Source organism: Eriocheir sinensis, chromosome 62 (assembly GCF_024679095.1).
Source record: "Eriocheir sinensis breed Jianghai 21 chromosome 62, ASM2467909v1, whole genome shotgun sequence".
Lineage (NCBI taxonomy): Eukaryota > Metazoa > Arthropoda > Malacostraca > Decapoda > Varunidae > Eriocheir > Eriocheir sinensis.
The window spans coordinates 9,433,634-9,447,770 of record NC_066570.1 but is presented as its reverse complement, the minus strand read 5'-3'; the positions used below and the strand labels follow the sequence as shown (position 1 = coordinate 9,447,770).

At 52.9% G+C, this 14,137-nt stretch overlaps 1 protein-coding gene across 1 annotated transcript in view; it reads left to right on the top strand.

The window, feature by feature from the left end:
- The window catches only part of LOC126986567 (uncharacterized), a 163,825-nt gene that overhangs the window by 311 nt on the left and 149,377 nt on the right, over positions 1–14,137 (top strand). Inside the window, exon 1 of the mRNA XM_050842833.1 lies at positions 1–73. This exon is cut by the window's left edge and continues 311 nt beyond it. Within this exon, the coding sequence (XP_050698790.1) occupies positions 1–73 (73 nt within the window). The remainder of the gene's footprint in view (positions 74–14,137) is intronic.

Genomic DNA, 14,137 nt, shown 5'->3' with positions numbered 1-14,137 from the left:
CTGGCGTATCTGCACACGGTGGGGGTCCAGCTGGCCGCCCTCGGAGACCACTACGCGTGCCTCCTCACGCAAGGTAAGCGGCCTACACGGCTCTCCACCAGTTCACCTCCCATGCACGGGTCCCCCTTGATACTCGGACATAGCTTCCCTCCTTCTACACCTCCCTGTATGCCCCTTTTCCCAACCAGCTCGATCTCTTCCACCTTGCCCATCGCTGAGGAAGCTCATTCTGTCAAAGTTTCCAGGCAGGTGTGGCGGTGTCGTACGCTCGCCCCGCAGACTGCAGTACACCACCGGCGTCGCCTCTTTCACTGTTTGAGGCATTTCGCAGCTGGGTTGGGGGAGGGGCAGGGGGTGTCCTTAGTTCAGTGGTAGCCACGAGTCTACCCCGTAACTCACAACGACCTGTGTGTGTGTGTGTGTGTGTGTGTGTGTGTGTGTGTGTGTGTGTGTGCATAATTGCTCAAACGTGTAAGTGTATGGTAAATGAACTCATTTGACAAAGTTCCTGAGCACATTCAACAAAGTGCCTCAAGTATGTGACTCGACAAAGTACCTCACCAAAGACTTTTAATTAAACTACCAACAAATTGGAGAGACGATACGTTTTCTGAGGGGATTAATTAAGGTATGGCTCAGTGACAGGATGCATAAAGTTCAAGTAAATTGAGATGGATCTCGTTGGACTCGAGTTACTATAATAGTGTGGTCCCACAGGGATCAGCTCTGAATTTGCTGTTTGTTATCGTATAGGTACATCAAAAACGTTGTCTGCGGCATAACCAGCGACAAAAGCAAGTTTACTGATTACACAAAAATAGACAGACTAATAAGTGCAGATAATGACGCTTTGGTGCTCAGGAGGAACCAAATGGCCTATGCGAGGGCCAACAAATGGGTGATGCACTTCAACATCGACAAATGCCACGTCCTGAGTGTGGAAAAAATAACCCCTAAGTAGTTATAAATTAAATAACACTGTTCTTGACCACTCAAGCTGTGAAAGGGATTTGGGTGTGCGCGTGAGCTCTGATCTTCGAGACAGAAATCACTGTATTATACCGCCAGAAACCTTGCAGATAGTCTTTGGGTGTATTTTTAGAAGCGTAAGCAACCGAAGCGCAAAGGTAATGTCTGGAGCATTGGCTATAGCTGCGCGTGGCGTTGGTGCTCGTTTCCGCCTCGTTGGCTCGTTTGAGTTTGTGGCGGGAGAGAACCCATTAATAACCCTGCACAGGGCCAATGTAATATCAGGGTTACTACAGTTTGCCTTCCCCAGGTTCCCCAGGCACCCATTTATCGATTAGCCCGAAATGAAGGATGAACAGCTGGGTGAGCTGCGCGCCGATAGCCCAAGCCGAGATTCGAGCCCATGTCCGCAGATTCGTAGTTAGGAACGCTAACCACTGCACCGCGGAGGTGCAAAAGCTATCTTTAAATTGTTTTTAGCATTGGTTAGGTCTCACCTGTTTTTGTTTAAGGATTGCTCCCTCCTAAATTGGGGGAGCTCGGGCCTTTGATTTATAGCGTCCCGTAGCAGGGTGCCGACAGACCGACTCTATCGGCTGACATCAGCCGAGCCGACCAAATCGGTTTGTCGACAAGGACTGCGTATCTCTGCCTCACCTGCATTATGCTGTTCAGTTTTGGTGCCTATATTAAAGAATGTATAAAGATTCCCTCGAGGAAATACAGAGAAGAAATCATATATTATTTGGAAAAACGTAAACAGAGGGAATTTAATAGTGGTTTTAAAAAGGGTTAAGGAGATCAATAAAGGCGATTTAGATGCAGTACTTATATTAAAAACTCATTAAGAACACGCAGTAACGGGTAAAACTTGGATAAATTCAAGTTCAGGAAGGAAATAGGTAAGAACTGTTGTACGAACAGAGTTGTGAAGGAGAGCAAATTGAGCAGGTATATATAGTCGAGACAAAGACAAATTAAAGTTTTGAATGAAGGTTAAGTATACTTGTGGATGGGAAGGGACTTTGCTGAATAACAACTTTCAGGAGCTGCCATGTGTAGGCCGTCTGGTCCCCTGTAGTATCTTTATATCTCTGCGTGTGCTTGTGTAACTCAACATACAACGGAGTGAGAGCATCATTAATAAAATCAAGGATAAAATTAATTTAGTTAAAAAAAAAAAACGTTATTTTATCCCCACTTCTGAACACTTGGACGCCACCTGCCGCCGGGGACCGGAGCTCCCATCAGCAACAGCCAGTGGCGTGACCGGCCACTCCGACGTGTGGCTTGTTGCCGAGTAGCTAGAGCACAGGGGTGTCCCCGCGTACTGTGTGGTGTGTGCTCCGTGCTGCAGCACACGACAGTGACCAGTCGTCATGGAACCTGAGCCGCGAGCATGTGTGATTCATGTTTGCTGGGCGTCGATAAGTATCGCACTTATACTGAAAGAAGTGTTGAGTGTTTGCTGCTGTGCCTGTGAGTGTTAAACATTTCCCGGGCTTGTCTGTGTCTGTGGATTCTCTTAATTCGAGGCCAGTTCTATTATAGCTTATTGTCATTATCAATAACATTATTTGCATTATATCCAAAAATTTTTTTTTTATCATCAATAATATCGTCATTATCATCACTATTATCATCACTAGTTATCTATCTTCTCTGGTTCATGAGATCAAGGTGTCAGTCAGTGTTGCCTCTGGGCCACGCGCTGGCGAGGGGCTTGGTGCCTCCCCCATGAGTCACGCTTTTTATTGATAAATTCAGAGAGAGAGAGAGAGGGGGGGGGCGGAGTGGGGAAGAAATTCTTAGTGCCCTGCAATCAAGTATGACACGTTTCCCCTTGAAACAGACGCAGGTGTTTACGTTTCACTGTATCTTGATCATTTAACACATTTTTGCTTGTATTTAGCGTTATATGTCTAAGTAGGTGGGTCGCTGTTTGGGGGGACAGTTGAGCGTGGCGAGAGACTCAGGTGGGCTGGGCTGCATGATGATGAGAGAGTGGGGAGGGTTGTCTAAATAGGGATGAGGAGGACAGGAAGCAAGGAATGGGGGAGTGGTGAGGTGTGTGTGTGTGTGTGGGGGAGTTGTGCTCGAAGTGTGAGGGAGATACGATTTTTTTTTTTTCATTTTTGGCCATCACCCGATTGTGGTTATTAGGCTAGAGTGATACAAGGCTGATTGGGCAAGAGTTGGGGAGGCGAGGGTTGCGAAGAAGGGGGTCGTGTGGGGTGGAGAGGAAGGGGCGTGGCGGGAAGGGGGGAAGGCGCCGCTGGGCCAGGTAATTCACATCGAGCAGATCATTGACCAGCCCGAGGTTCGCCAGCCACGGCCACGCTTGAGACACAGGAGGGCTAAACAGAGGCACGAGAGGCGATCTGATCGTTACGAGATGGCGAACATGTAGTAGTGTGCTAGTGTGTGTAGTGAGATAAACATACATGACTTGTCACATATTGCTCTGTCTTCAAGTGTGACAGTACTCATATTGAATGTTTAACATGGTTTCCCCTCTTCTCGCTTGCTCGTCTCATTCACCCCACCGTGATGCCTGCTTGCTACCCCACAGAAGAAAGACATTAAAACATGGTGGCATTGTGGCTGCTACCCTGCACAAGTAAACCATAAAACATAACCTCTACAGTTTAAGCAGAATAAAATACTTCAAGGCAAATTATTATATTCACACAAAGTTGGACCTCAAAAATTCCGGCGAAAAAATAAATTGTTCCCTCCACATTGGTATGCGCGTCACTCCAAACGCTGTGGGCAGCGGCGTCCGCAGGATTTTTTTCACGGGGAGGCAGAGCCAGTATGTTTTAGGTCCTATTTTCTTTTTTTTTACATCAAAGGATGGGGCTCAAGGGCAACAAAAAGAGTACAAAAAAAGCCCGCTACTTGCCGCTCCCACACAAGTAAAAAGTAAAGAGTAGCCAAAAGAGAGGTCAATTTCGGGTGAAGAGGTGTCTTGATACACTCTTCTTGAAATTTAAGAGGTCAAGTCATAGGCAGGAGGAAATACAGACGAAGGAAGACTGTTCCAGAGTTTACCAATGAAGGGGATGAAAGAATGGAGATGCTGGTTAACTCTTGCATAAGGGGTTTGGACAGTATAGGGATGAGCATGAGTAGGAAGTCGTGTGCAGCGGGGCCGCGGGAGAGGGGGCGGCATGCAGTTAGCAAGTTCAGAAGAGCAGTCAGCGTGAAAATATCGATAGAAGATGGAAAGAGAAGCGACATGGCGGCGGAAATTAAGAGGTAGAAGGCTGTCAGTAAGAGGAGGAGAGCTGATGAGACGAAGAGCCTTAGACTCCACTCTGTCCAGAAGAGCTGTGTGAGTGGAGCCCTCCCACACGTGAGATGCATACTCCATACGAGGGCGATACATATATACATCAAATTTCTTCTTTTCATTAGTTAACCACAAGGCAATAGTACATACAGTTGGTAATAACTGCAGCACCAAGTGTCATCCTTGGGTTTTGAAAATATTCATTCTGTTGTAACTTGCAAACGAGAGTGTGAAAGGGAATATATCAGATTTCCAAGGGGGGGACAATGCGGCCCCCATCCCCCCCCCCCATTGCCCCCACCCCTTCGGACGCCCATGACTGCGGGGATGCATTTTGTACCCTGTTGCGAACGTCGGTCAGAGTACAGCTGCTGCGTTGGTCAGGTGCACAAGGTTGCTCCATCTGTCGTATCAGGAGTGAAAAGCAAATACGGTACTAACTTTCCGCCGAGTCTCTCTCTCTCTCTCTCTCTCTCTCTCTCTCTCTCTCTCTCTCTCTCTCTCTCTCTCTCTCTCTCTCTCTCTCTCTCTCTCTCTCTCAAAAGTGGTATTGGACCTTTAACAAACAGCGACGGTGCACTAGTGACTGACAGCCAACACATTGCAAACCTCTTAAACAATTACTTTTCCTCGGTGTTTAATACTAACAGTCTTCCTCTCGCTACCACCAACACCAGTACTTTTGTAAATCTCGAGCATTCATTGCCTAATTTTGAAATAACAACCGATGAAGTCCTTAAAGCTCTCCATTCACTTAAAACAAATAAAAGTCCTGGACCTGACAAAGTATATCCAACTCTGCTGAAAGAAACAAAGAGCGAAATACTCTCCTCCCTCACAACCGTATTCAATATGTCCTTGCGACAAGGCATCGTCCCTTCAGATTGGAAAAAGGCTAACGTGACACCGATTTTCAAGAAAGGAGACAAAAAAGTACCAGGTAATTACAGGCCCATTAGTCTAACTTCGGTTGTAGGTAAGCTACTTGAGGGCATAATTAGAGACAAAATTGTGAATTACCTTGAAAGCCACTCATTGATTGGGGACTCACAACATGGCTTCCGAAACAAAAGATCCTGCCTATCAAACCTATTAACCTTTTATAACGACCTCTTCACTGTTTATGACGTAACCAAATCACTGGACGTAGTCTATCTTGATTTCCAGAAAGCGTTTGATAAAGTCCCGCATCATAAATTACTTTACAAATTAAAGCAAATAGGTATTGACGGTCAAGTAAACCAATGGATCGCGAATTGGTTGAGCAACAGACAACAAAGAGTAGTGATTGACGGATTTAACTCAGAGTGGGCGCCTGTCACTAGTGGCGTCCCTCAGGGCTCGGTCCTTGGCCCAGTGCTCTTCATTATTTACATCAACGACGTGGATGTTGGACTCAATAACCGCATTAGTAAATTTGCAGACGACACAAAGATTGGCAACTCGGTTCTCACTGACGAAGACAGGCAAAGCCTCCAAGAGGATTTGCACAAAATTTCAACTTGGTCGGATAGATGGGAGATGCCCTTTAACGTAGACAAGTGCCAGGTCCTTCAAGTTGGAACGAGGAATAAGAAGTTCGAATACGAAATGCGCGGCGTTAAACTCAAAAGCGTTCAATGCGTCAAAGACTTGGGGTCAAAATCGCGTCAAACCTCAAATTCTCACAGCAATGCATCGATGCAGCAAATAAAGCGAACAGAATGTTGGGCTTCATTAAAAGAAACTTTGTATTCAAGAATAAAGATGTAATACTCGCTCTACAACAGTTTAGTCAGACCCCACTTGGAATATGCGGTACAGTTTTGGTCTCCCCACCATGCAAAGGATATTGCTAAATTAGAAGGTGTTCAGCGTCGGGCAACGAAAATGATCCCTTCCTTGCGCAACAAATCCTACGAAGAAAGGCTTTCTACCCTTAACATGTTCTCTCTTGAGAAACGTCGCCTCCGAGGAAAACTGATCGAATGTTTTAAAATACTTAATGGTTTCACGAATGTAGACAGATCAACATTGTTTATGATCGATGACACTTTGCGCACGAGGAACAATGGCGTAAAACTCAGATGTAGACAAGTAAATTCAGACTGCACAAAATTTTTCTTCACCAACGTTGTAGTGCGAGAATGGAATAAGCTTCCACCGTCAGTGGTCCAGTGTAACACGATTGACTCCTTCAAAAATAAGCTCGACCGTCACTTCTTTCAACTTAATATCAACTAGAGCAGAAATGCAACGTTTTGGAGTCTTCTGATTAATGTAAAATCACTTAGGTTTAAGGACAGACCACCAAGTCTGGACCATGGGGTCTGTGGTCTGATTTTCTCTCTCTCTCTCTCTCTCTCTCTCTCTTTTTCTCTCTCTCTCTCTCTCTCTCTCTCTCTCTCTCTCTCTCTCTCTCTCTCTCTCTCTCTCTCTCTCTCTCTCTCTCTCTCTCTCTCTCTCTCTCTCTCTCTCTCTCTCTGTATCTATCTATCTATCTATCTACCTATCTATTCATCTCTAACATATGAACGAAATATTTATGATACGAAAAGAGTCATAGATAACAATTATAATGATGAAAAATACTAATGTTATCATAGTATTTTTAACGAGAGTGATAGAGGTGAGTCATTGTGAGTCACGTCAAATTTAGCTGTAGCCGGTACTGAGTACCTGAGGCTTTTAAGTGAGGGTGCGGCTATAGCCTGCTTGGATGGTCCTTTGAGTATCGTCAAAACCTTTACCCCCAATCCCGTGTCAGAGGCAGCCCTTACGGGAAAGAGCCAGGAAGGTCAATTTAGTCTTTTTTCCTTCCCCTCGACCTCGGCCATGCCTCCTTATCTCCGGCCACCGTCTAGGTGTGGTTGTCCTGCCATTCCACATGTAATGATCTGTAGCATTTAATATTGATTTTAAGGCTTGAAATAATTCCTGGCGTGGCCAAAACCTTCGCCTTCTCCTAGCTGGCCTGTCTTTTGACCAAGTAGTCAGTACAAAGGCAGCAGTCAAGAAGTCGCTGTCGTCCATGTGGTCCATGCTTTGTTTGTCAACAAGCGGCGTGACGGGTCCCATCTCCCCAGTACCGAGCACCCACCCTTTTTGTGACGTCATTTTGACGTCATTAACGTCGACGGAACCGTGAAAACGCAATAGTGGGAACCCGGCCTATAAGAGCCCTAAGGGATACCTCGTTGATATGGATATTTTTTTCTCTTCTCTCTCTCTCTCTCTCTCTCTCTCTCTCTCTCTCTCTCTCTCTCTCTCTCTCTCTCTCGATCCGATTATCGCAGCAAATATCGCTTCTTCCTCCGTTTTGGATTTGGTCTCCTACAACTCTCCATTCATCCTCTTCTTCTTATTTCCTTCCCTCCGCTGGAGACATTACGGTCACGAATTGCTTCTTTGATGGGGTTCGTGGTGGTGCAGGTGTTGGTAGTTGTGGTTGAGGTGCTGATGGTGGTCACGTGGAGTATGGTGAGGGAGTGAGAGGGTGGTAGACAGCTGTGACTTACACGTAATATTTCTCTCTCTCTCTCTCTCTCTCTCTCTCTCTGGCTTCTGTTCCTACGTGTCTAAAATTCTTGGTACACATCAGATTGTTATACCATTTCCGATGTTCTTAAAAGCTAATCATATTTTCTTGTTAATCGTTTTCTGTCTGAAAACACTACTGCGACTTATTAATTTTCGTGCTCAGGGTAGGTGCGAGAGAAGAAAGAAGAAAGGAAATTGCTTAACAGGAAGAGGAAATAGCAGGATGTAATAAGCGTAATAGATTAGAGGCGAATAAGAGGATGATAAGAGAAAGTGGAGGACGAGGGGGAGTGAGGAAGAAAACGGAGATCACGAAAAGATGACTAATGGGAAACTTTAAAAGGTGTAGATGGGAAGACTGGTGACTGGCGGCGTTGTGGTGAGAACGAAAAAAAAAAAAAAAGTGACTGGTAACTGGTGGTGTGTTGACTACGGAAAGACGTGACTGGTGCTATGGTGGTGGGGACGGGAACTGTTGACTGTTGACTCAAATTGACTGATACATTTACTCCGTTCAATATGATTTTTTGTCGGCTATTTATTTCATGACCATATACGTTGAAAATTTAAGCATATCTTCAACTGACGTCTGTGATTAATTAAATAAAGATAACGTGTGTGTGTGTGTGTGTGTGTGTGTGTGTGTGTGTAATTCGCTGTTGTCTGATGTCGCGCTGCACCCTCCCAAATGAGCTATATTTTACAATTTTGAGAGGCCATAATAACCTGTCATTTTAGGCAGTTTTGTCTTGTTGAAGGAATTTTAGATTTCCTTGTTTTATAATCAAGGAAGGGATTGTTTACATTTAAATACTTGACTTGAATGTGTCCAAAGTTAAAATGTGTTGCCAGAATAATTCACGAGAGATTTACAAGGTCAGTTTTCTTTGACAGTCTTTTCGCATCAATGTCCGAACCTTTTCTGTCACGTCCGCGAAAACTCTCCTTATTCAAGTTACTTCGCATATTTTGTCTGGCCGTGCAGCGTTATCTGGTGCGTGAACCGTGTCCACGAAAGATGGTAGAGAGCGTTGGGGAGAGGCTTGTCTACGTGCACCTCAGCATGTATACCAGTGCTGCAGTGAAGCCCCTCATCGTCTTCTTTCCCTCTTCCCCTCCGTAGAGAAGCTTCTGATAATCCAGTGTAGTCTTTTCTCTACTGCTTTATTATTTCTATTCGGTATTCATCCAGGTGTGACATTTCAATGCGAGGTGTTCAGTGCCTCGACGCCAACTTGCCCCATGCGTGAAGTATATCAAGTAAAGTTGAGAGTATCCCCTGTGTTGGTGCCGTGCGTGGCATGGTGTGTGTTGGTGCCGTCCGTGGCGTTGGGGGGCGTGCGTGGCGTTGGGGAGGTGTTGGTGCCGTGCGTGGCGTTGGGGGTGTTGGTGCGGTTCGTGGCGTTGGGGGTGTTGGTGCCGTCCGTGGCGTTGGGGGGGTGTTGGTGCCGTCCGTGGCGTAGGGGGTGTTGGTGCCGTCCGTGGCGTTGGGGGTGTTGGTGCCGTGCGTGGCGTTGGGGGTGTTGGTGCCGTCCGTGGCGTTGGGGGGGTGTTGGTGCCGTCCGTGGCGTTGGGGAGGTGTTGGTGCCGTCCGTGGCGTTGGGTGTGTGTTGGTGCCGTCCGTGGCGTTGGGGGGGTGTTGGTGCCGTCCGTGGCGTTGGGGAGGTGTTGGTGCCGTCCGTGGCGTTGGGGGAGGTGTTGGTGCCGTGCGTGGCGTTGGGGGAGGTGTTGGTGCCGTGCGTGGCGGTGGGGAAGTTGTAGGTGCCGTGCTTGGCGTTGGGGGTGTGTTGGTGCCGTGCGTGGCGTTGGGGGTGTTGGTGCCGTGCGTGGCGTTGGGGTGTGTTGGTGCCGTGCGTGGCGATGGGGGTGTTGGTGCCGTGCGTGGCGTTGGGGTGTGTTGGTGCCGGGCGTGGCGTTGGGGAGGTGTTGGTGCCGTCCGTGGCGTTGGGGAGGTGTTGGTGCCGTGCGTGGCGTTGGGGTGTGTGTTGGTGCCGTGCGTGGCGATGGGGGAGGTGTTGGTGCCGTGCGTGGCGTTGGGGAGGTGTTGGTGCCGTGCGTGGCGTTGGGGGGGGGTTGGTGCCGTCCGTGGCGTGGGGGGGGGTGTTGGTGCCGTCCGAGGGGTTGGGGTGGGGGTTGGTGCCGTGCGTGGCGGTGGGGGCGGTGGTGGTGCCGTGCGGGGCGGTGGGGGGGTGTTGGTGCCGTCCGTGGCGTTGGGGGAGGTGTTGGTGCCGTCCGTGGCGTTGGGGGGGTGTTGGTGCCGTACGTGGCGTTGGGGGAGGGTTTGGTGCCGTCCGTGGCGTTGGGGGTGTTGGTGCCGTGCGTGGCGTTGGGGAGTGTTGGTGCCGTGCGTGGCGTTGGGGAGGTGTTGGTGCCGTGCGTGGCGTTGGGGGGGAGGTTGGTGCTGTGCGTGGCGTTGGGGGAGGTGTTGGTGCCGTGCGTGGCGTTGGGGAGGTGTTGGTGCCGTGCGTGGCGTTGGGGGGGAGGTTGGTGCCGTGCGTGGCGTTGGGGTGTGTGTTGGTGCCGTGCGTGGCGTTGGGGGGGAGGTTGGTGCTGTGCGTGGCGTTGGGGTGTGTGTTGGTGCCGTGCGTGGCGTTGGGGTGTGTGTTGGTGCCGTGCGTGGCGTTGGGGGAGGTGTTGGTGCCGTGCGTGGCGTTGGGGGCGGTGTTGGTGCCGTGCGTGGCGTTGGGGTGTGTGTTGGTGCCGTGCGTGGCGTTGGGGTGTGTGTTGGTGCCGTGCGTGGCGTTGGGGGAGGTGTTGGTGCCGTGCGTGGCGTTGGGGTGTGTGTTGGTGCCGTGCGTGGCGTTGGGGTGTGTGTTGGTGCCGTGCGTGGCGTTGGGGTGTGTGTTGGTGCCGTGCGTGGCGTTGGGGTGTGTTGGTGCCGTGCGTGGCGTTGGGGTGTGTGTTGGTGCCGTCCGGGGCGTTGGGGAGGTGTTGGTGCCGTGCGTGGCGTTGGGGGGGAGGTTGGTGCTGTGCGTGGCGTTGGAGGAGGTGTTGGTGCCGTGCGTGCCGTTGGGGTGGTGTTGGTGCCGTGCGTGGCGTTGGGGGAGGGGTTGGTGCCGTGCGTGGCGTTGGGGGTGGTGTTGGTGCCGTGCGTGGCGTTGGGGGTGGTGTTGGTGCCGTGCGTGCATGGCGTTAGGGGAGGTGTTGGTGCCGTGCGTGGCGTTGGGGTGTGTGTTGGTGCCGTGCGTGCATGGCGTTAGGGGAGGTGTTGGTGCCGTGCGTGGCGTTGGGGTGTGTGTTGGTGCCGTGCGTGGCGTTGGGGTGTGTGTTGGTGCCGTGCGTGGCGTGGGGGGGAGTGATCGTGCCGTGCGTGTATGGCGTTGGGGGAGGTGTTGGTGCCGTGCGTGTATGGCGTTGGGGTGTGTGTTGGTGCCGTGCGTGGCGTTGGGGTGTGTGTTGGTGCCGTGCGTGGCGTTGGGGTGTGTGTTGGTGCCGTGCGTGGCGTTGGGGTGTGTGTTGGTGCCGTGCGTGGCGTTGGGGTGTGTTGGTGCCGTGCGTGGCGTTGGGGTGTGTGTTGGTGCCGTGCGTGGCGTTGGGGTGTGTGTTGGTGCCGTGCGTGGCGTTGGGGTGTGTGTTGGTGCCGTGCGTGGCGTTGGGGTGTGTGTTGGTGCCGTGCGTGGCGTTGGGGGAGGTGTTGGTGCCGTGCGTGGCGTTGGGGAGGTGTTGGTGCCGTGCGTGGCGTTGGGGTGTGTGTTGGTGCCGTGCGTGGCGTTGGGGGAGGTGTTGGTGCCGTGCGTGGCGTTGGGGGGGGTGTTGGTGCCGTGCGTGGCGTTGGGGTGTGTTGGTGCCGTGCGTGGCGTTGGGGAGGTGTTGGTGCCGTGCGTGGCGTTGGGGAGGTGTTGGTGCCGTGCGTGGCGTTGGGGAGGTGTTGGTGCCGTGCGTGGCGTTGGGGAGGTGTTGGTGCCGTGCGTGGCGTTGGGGGAGGTGTTGGTGCCGTGCGTGGCGTTGGGGGAGGTGTTGGTGCCGTGCGTGGCGTTGGGGAGGTGTTGGTGCCGTGCGTGGCGTTGGGGTGTGTTGGTGCCGTGCGTGGCGTTGGGGAGTGTTGGTGCCGTGCGTGGCGTTGGGGTGTGTTGGTGCCGTGCGTGGCGTTGGGTTGTGGCCGTGCGTGGCGTTGGGGTGTGTGTTGGAGCCGTGCGTGGCGTTGGGGGTGTTGGTGCCGTGCGTGGCGTTGGGGTGTGTGTTGGTGCCGTGCGTGGCGTTGGGGGGTGTGTTGGTGCCGTGCGTGGCGTTGGGGGGTGTGTTGGTGCCGTGCGTGGCGTTGGGGTGTGTGTTGGTGCCGTGCGTGGCGTTGGGGTGTGTGTGGTGCCGTGCGTGGCGTTGGGGTGTGTGTTGGTGCCGTGCGTGGCGTTGGGGTGTGTTGGTGCCGTGCGTGGCGTTGGGGGAGTTGTTGGTGCCGTGCGTGGCGTTGGGGTGTGTGTTGGTGCCGTGCGTGGCGTTGGGGTGTGTGTTGGTGCCGTGCGTGGCGTTGGGGTGTGTGTTGGTGCCGTGCGTGGCGTTGGGGTGTGTGTTGGTGCCGTGCGTGTATGGCGTTGGGGTGTGTGTTGGTGCCGTGCGTGTATGGCGTTGGGGTGTGTGTTGGTGCCGTGCGTGGCGTTGGGGTATGTGTTGGTGCCGTGCGTGTATGGCGTTGGGGGAGGTGTTGGTGCCGTGCGTGGCGTTGGGGGAGGTGTTGGTGCCGTGCGTGGCGTTGGGGTGTGTGTTGGTGCCGTGCGTGGCGTTGGGGTGTGTTGGTGCCGTGCGTGGCGGTGGGGTGTGTGTTGGTGCTGTGCATGCCTGGCGTTGGGGGAGATGTTGGTGCCGTGCGTGGCGTTGGGGTGTGTGTTGGTGCCGTGCGTGGCGTTGGGGGAGGTGTTGGTGCCGTCCGTGGCGTTGGGGGAGGTGTTGGTGCCGTGCGTGGCGTTGGGGGAGGTGTTGGTGCCGTGCGTGGCGTTGGGGTGTGTGTTGGTGCCGTGCGTGGCAGGGTGTTGGTGCCGTGCGTGGCGTTGGGGTGGGTGTTGGTGCCGTGCGTGGCGTTGGGGGGTGTGTTGGTGCCGTGCGTGGCGTTGGGGTGTGTGTTGGTGCCGTGCGTGGCGTTGGGGGAGGTGTTGGTGCCGTGCGTGGCGTTGGGGGAGGTGTTGGTGCCGTGCGTGGCGTTGGGGTGTGGGCGTGCGTGGCGTTGGGGTGTGTGTTGGTGCCGTGCGTGGCGTTGGGGGAGATGTTGGTGCCGTGCGTGGCGTTGGGGTGTGTGTTGGTGCTGTGCATGCATGGCGTTGGGGGAGATGTTGGTGCCGTGCGTGGCGTTGGGGTGTGTGTTGGTGCTGTGCATGCATGGCGTTGGGGGAGGTGTTGGTGCCGTGCGTGGCGTTGGGGTGTGTGTTGGTGCTGTGCATGCATGGCGTTGGGGGAGGTGTTGGTGCCGTGCGTGGCGTTGGGGTGTGTGTTGGTGCCGTGCGTGGCGTTGGGGTGTGTGTTGGTGCCGTGCGTGGCGTTGGGGTGTGTGTTGGTGCCGTGCGTGGCGTTGGGGTGTGTGTTGGTGCTGTGCATGCATGGCGTTGGGGGAGATGTTGGTGCCGTGCGTGGCGTTGGGGTGTGTGTTGGTGCCGTGCGTGGCGTTGGGGTGTGTGTTGGTGCCGTGCGTGGCATTGGGGTGTGTGTTGGTGCCGTGCGTGGCGTTGGGGTGTGTGTTGGTGCCGTGCGTGGCGTTGGGGGAGGTGTTGGTGCTGTGCGTGGCAGGGTGTTGGTGCCGTGTTTGGCGAGGGGTGGGTGTGGGGGGTTGTGCCGTGAGTGACAGGGGGCTGTGCTGGTGTCGTGAGTAGCAGTGGGTTGCGTTGAGTGTTTGGCCCGGCTATCGCGGTGACACATGGCCACTGATACCGTGCCTGGACCTTGATGCCCGTATAGTTTTGCCACCTTCATTCATGTTGCTGTTGTCATTCAGTTTTTTGTTATCTATGCCTTCCTTACTTAGTTTTATTTTTTGTTTTGTTTTGTTTCGTAGGCGTATGTGAAACGTCGAGTGCAGCTCTTCTAGCAATGTGGCGTAATGGGTATTTTGGTGAGACCGTGTCACCCCCTGGCACCCAGCGCTGTAAATGGCCCGGCCAAGAGGTGCCCCGCTGCCTCTCATCAGGGGGATGTTGGGTGACTGCGGAAGGGTGCGTCAGCTTGAGCTAGAGGAGTGAGGATGACGGCTATCAATGTGACGGGACTGCCCACGCCGCACAGCGCTGTAGAGCAAAGTGGGCTTTAAACCCCGCGAGCATCGGTGCTGGAGACTCCCAGAGGACATGAACGGTGAGCGGCAGGACTTCCGCTCCCTTGTTGACCAAGAGATAAGTTTTCCCAGCCGAAGCAGTAACTGGGGTCTCGTACCGG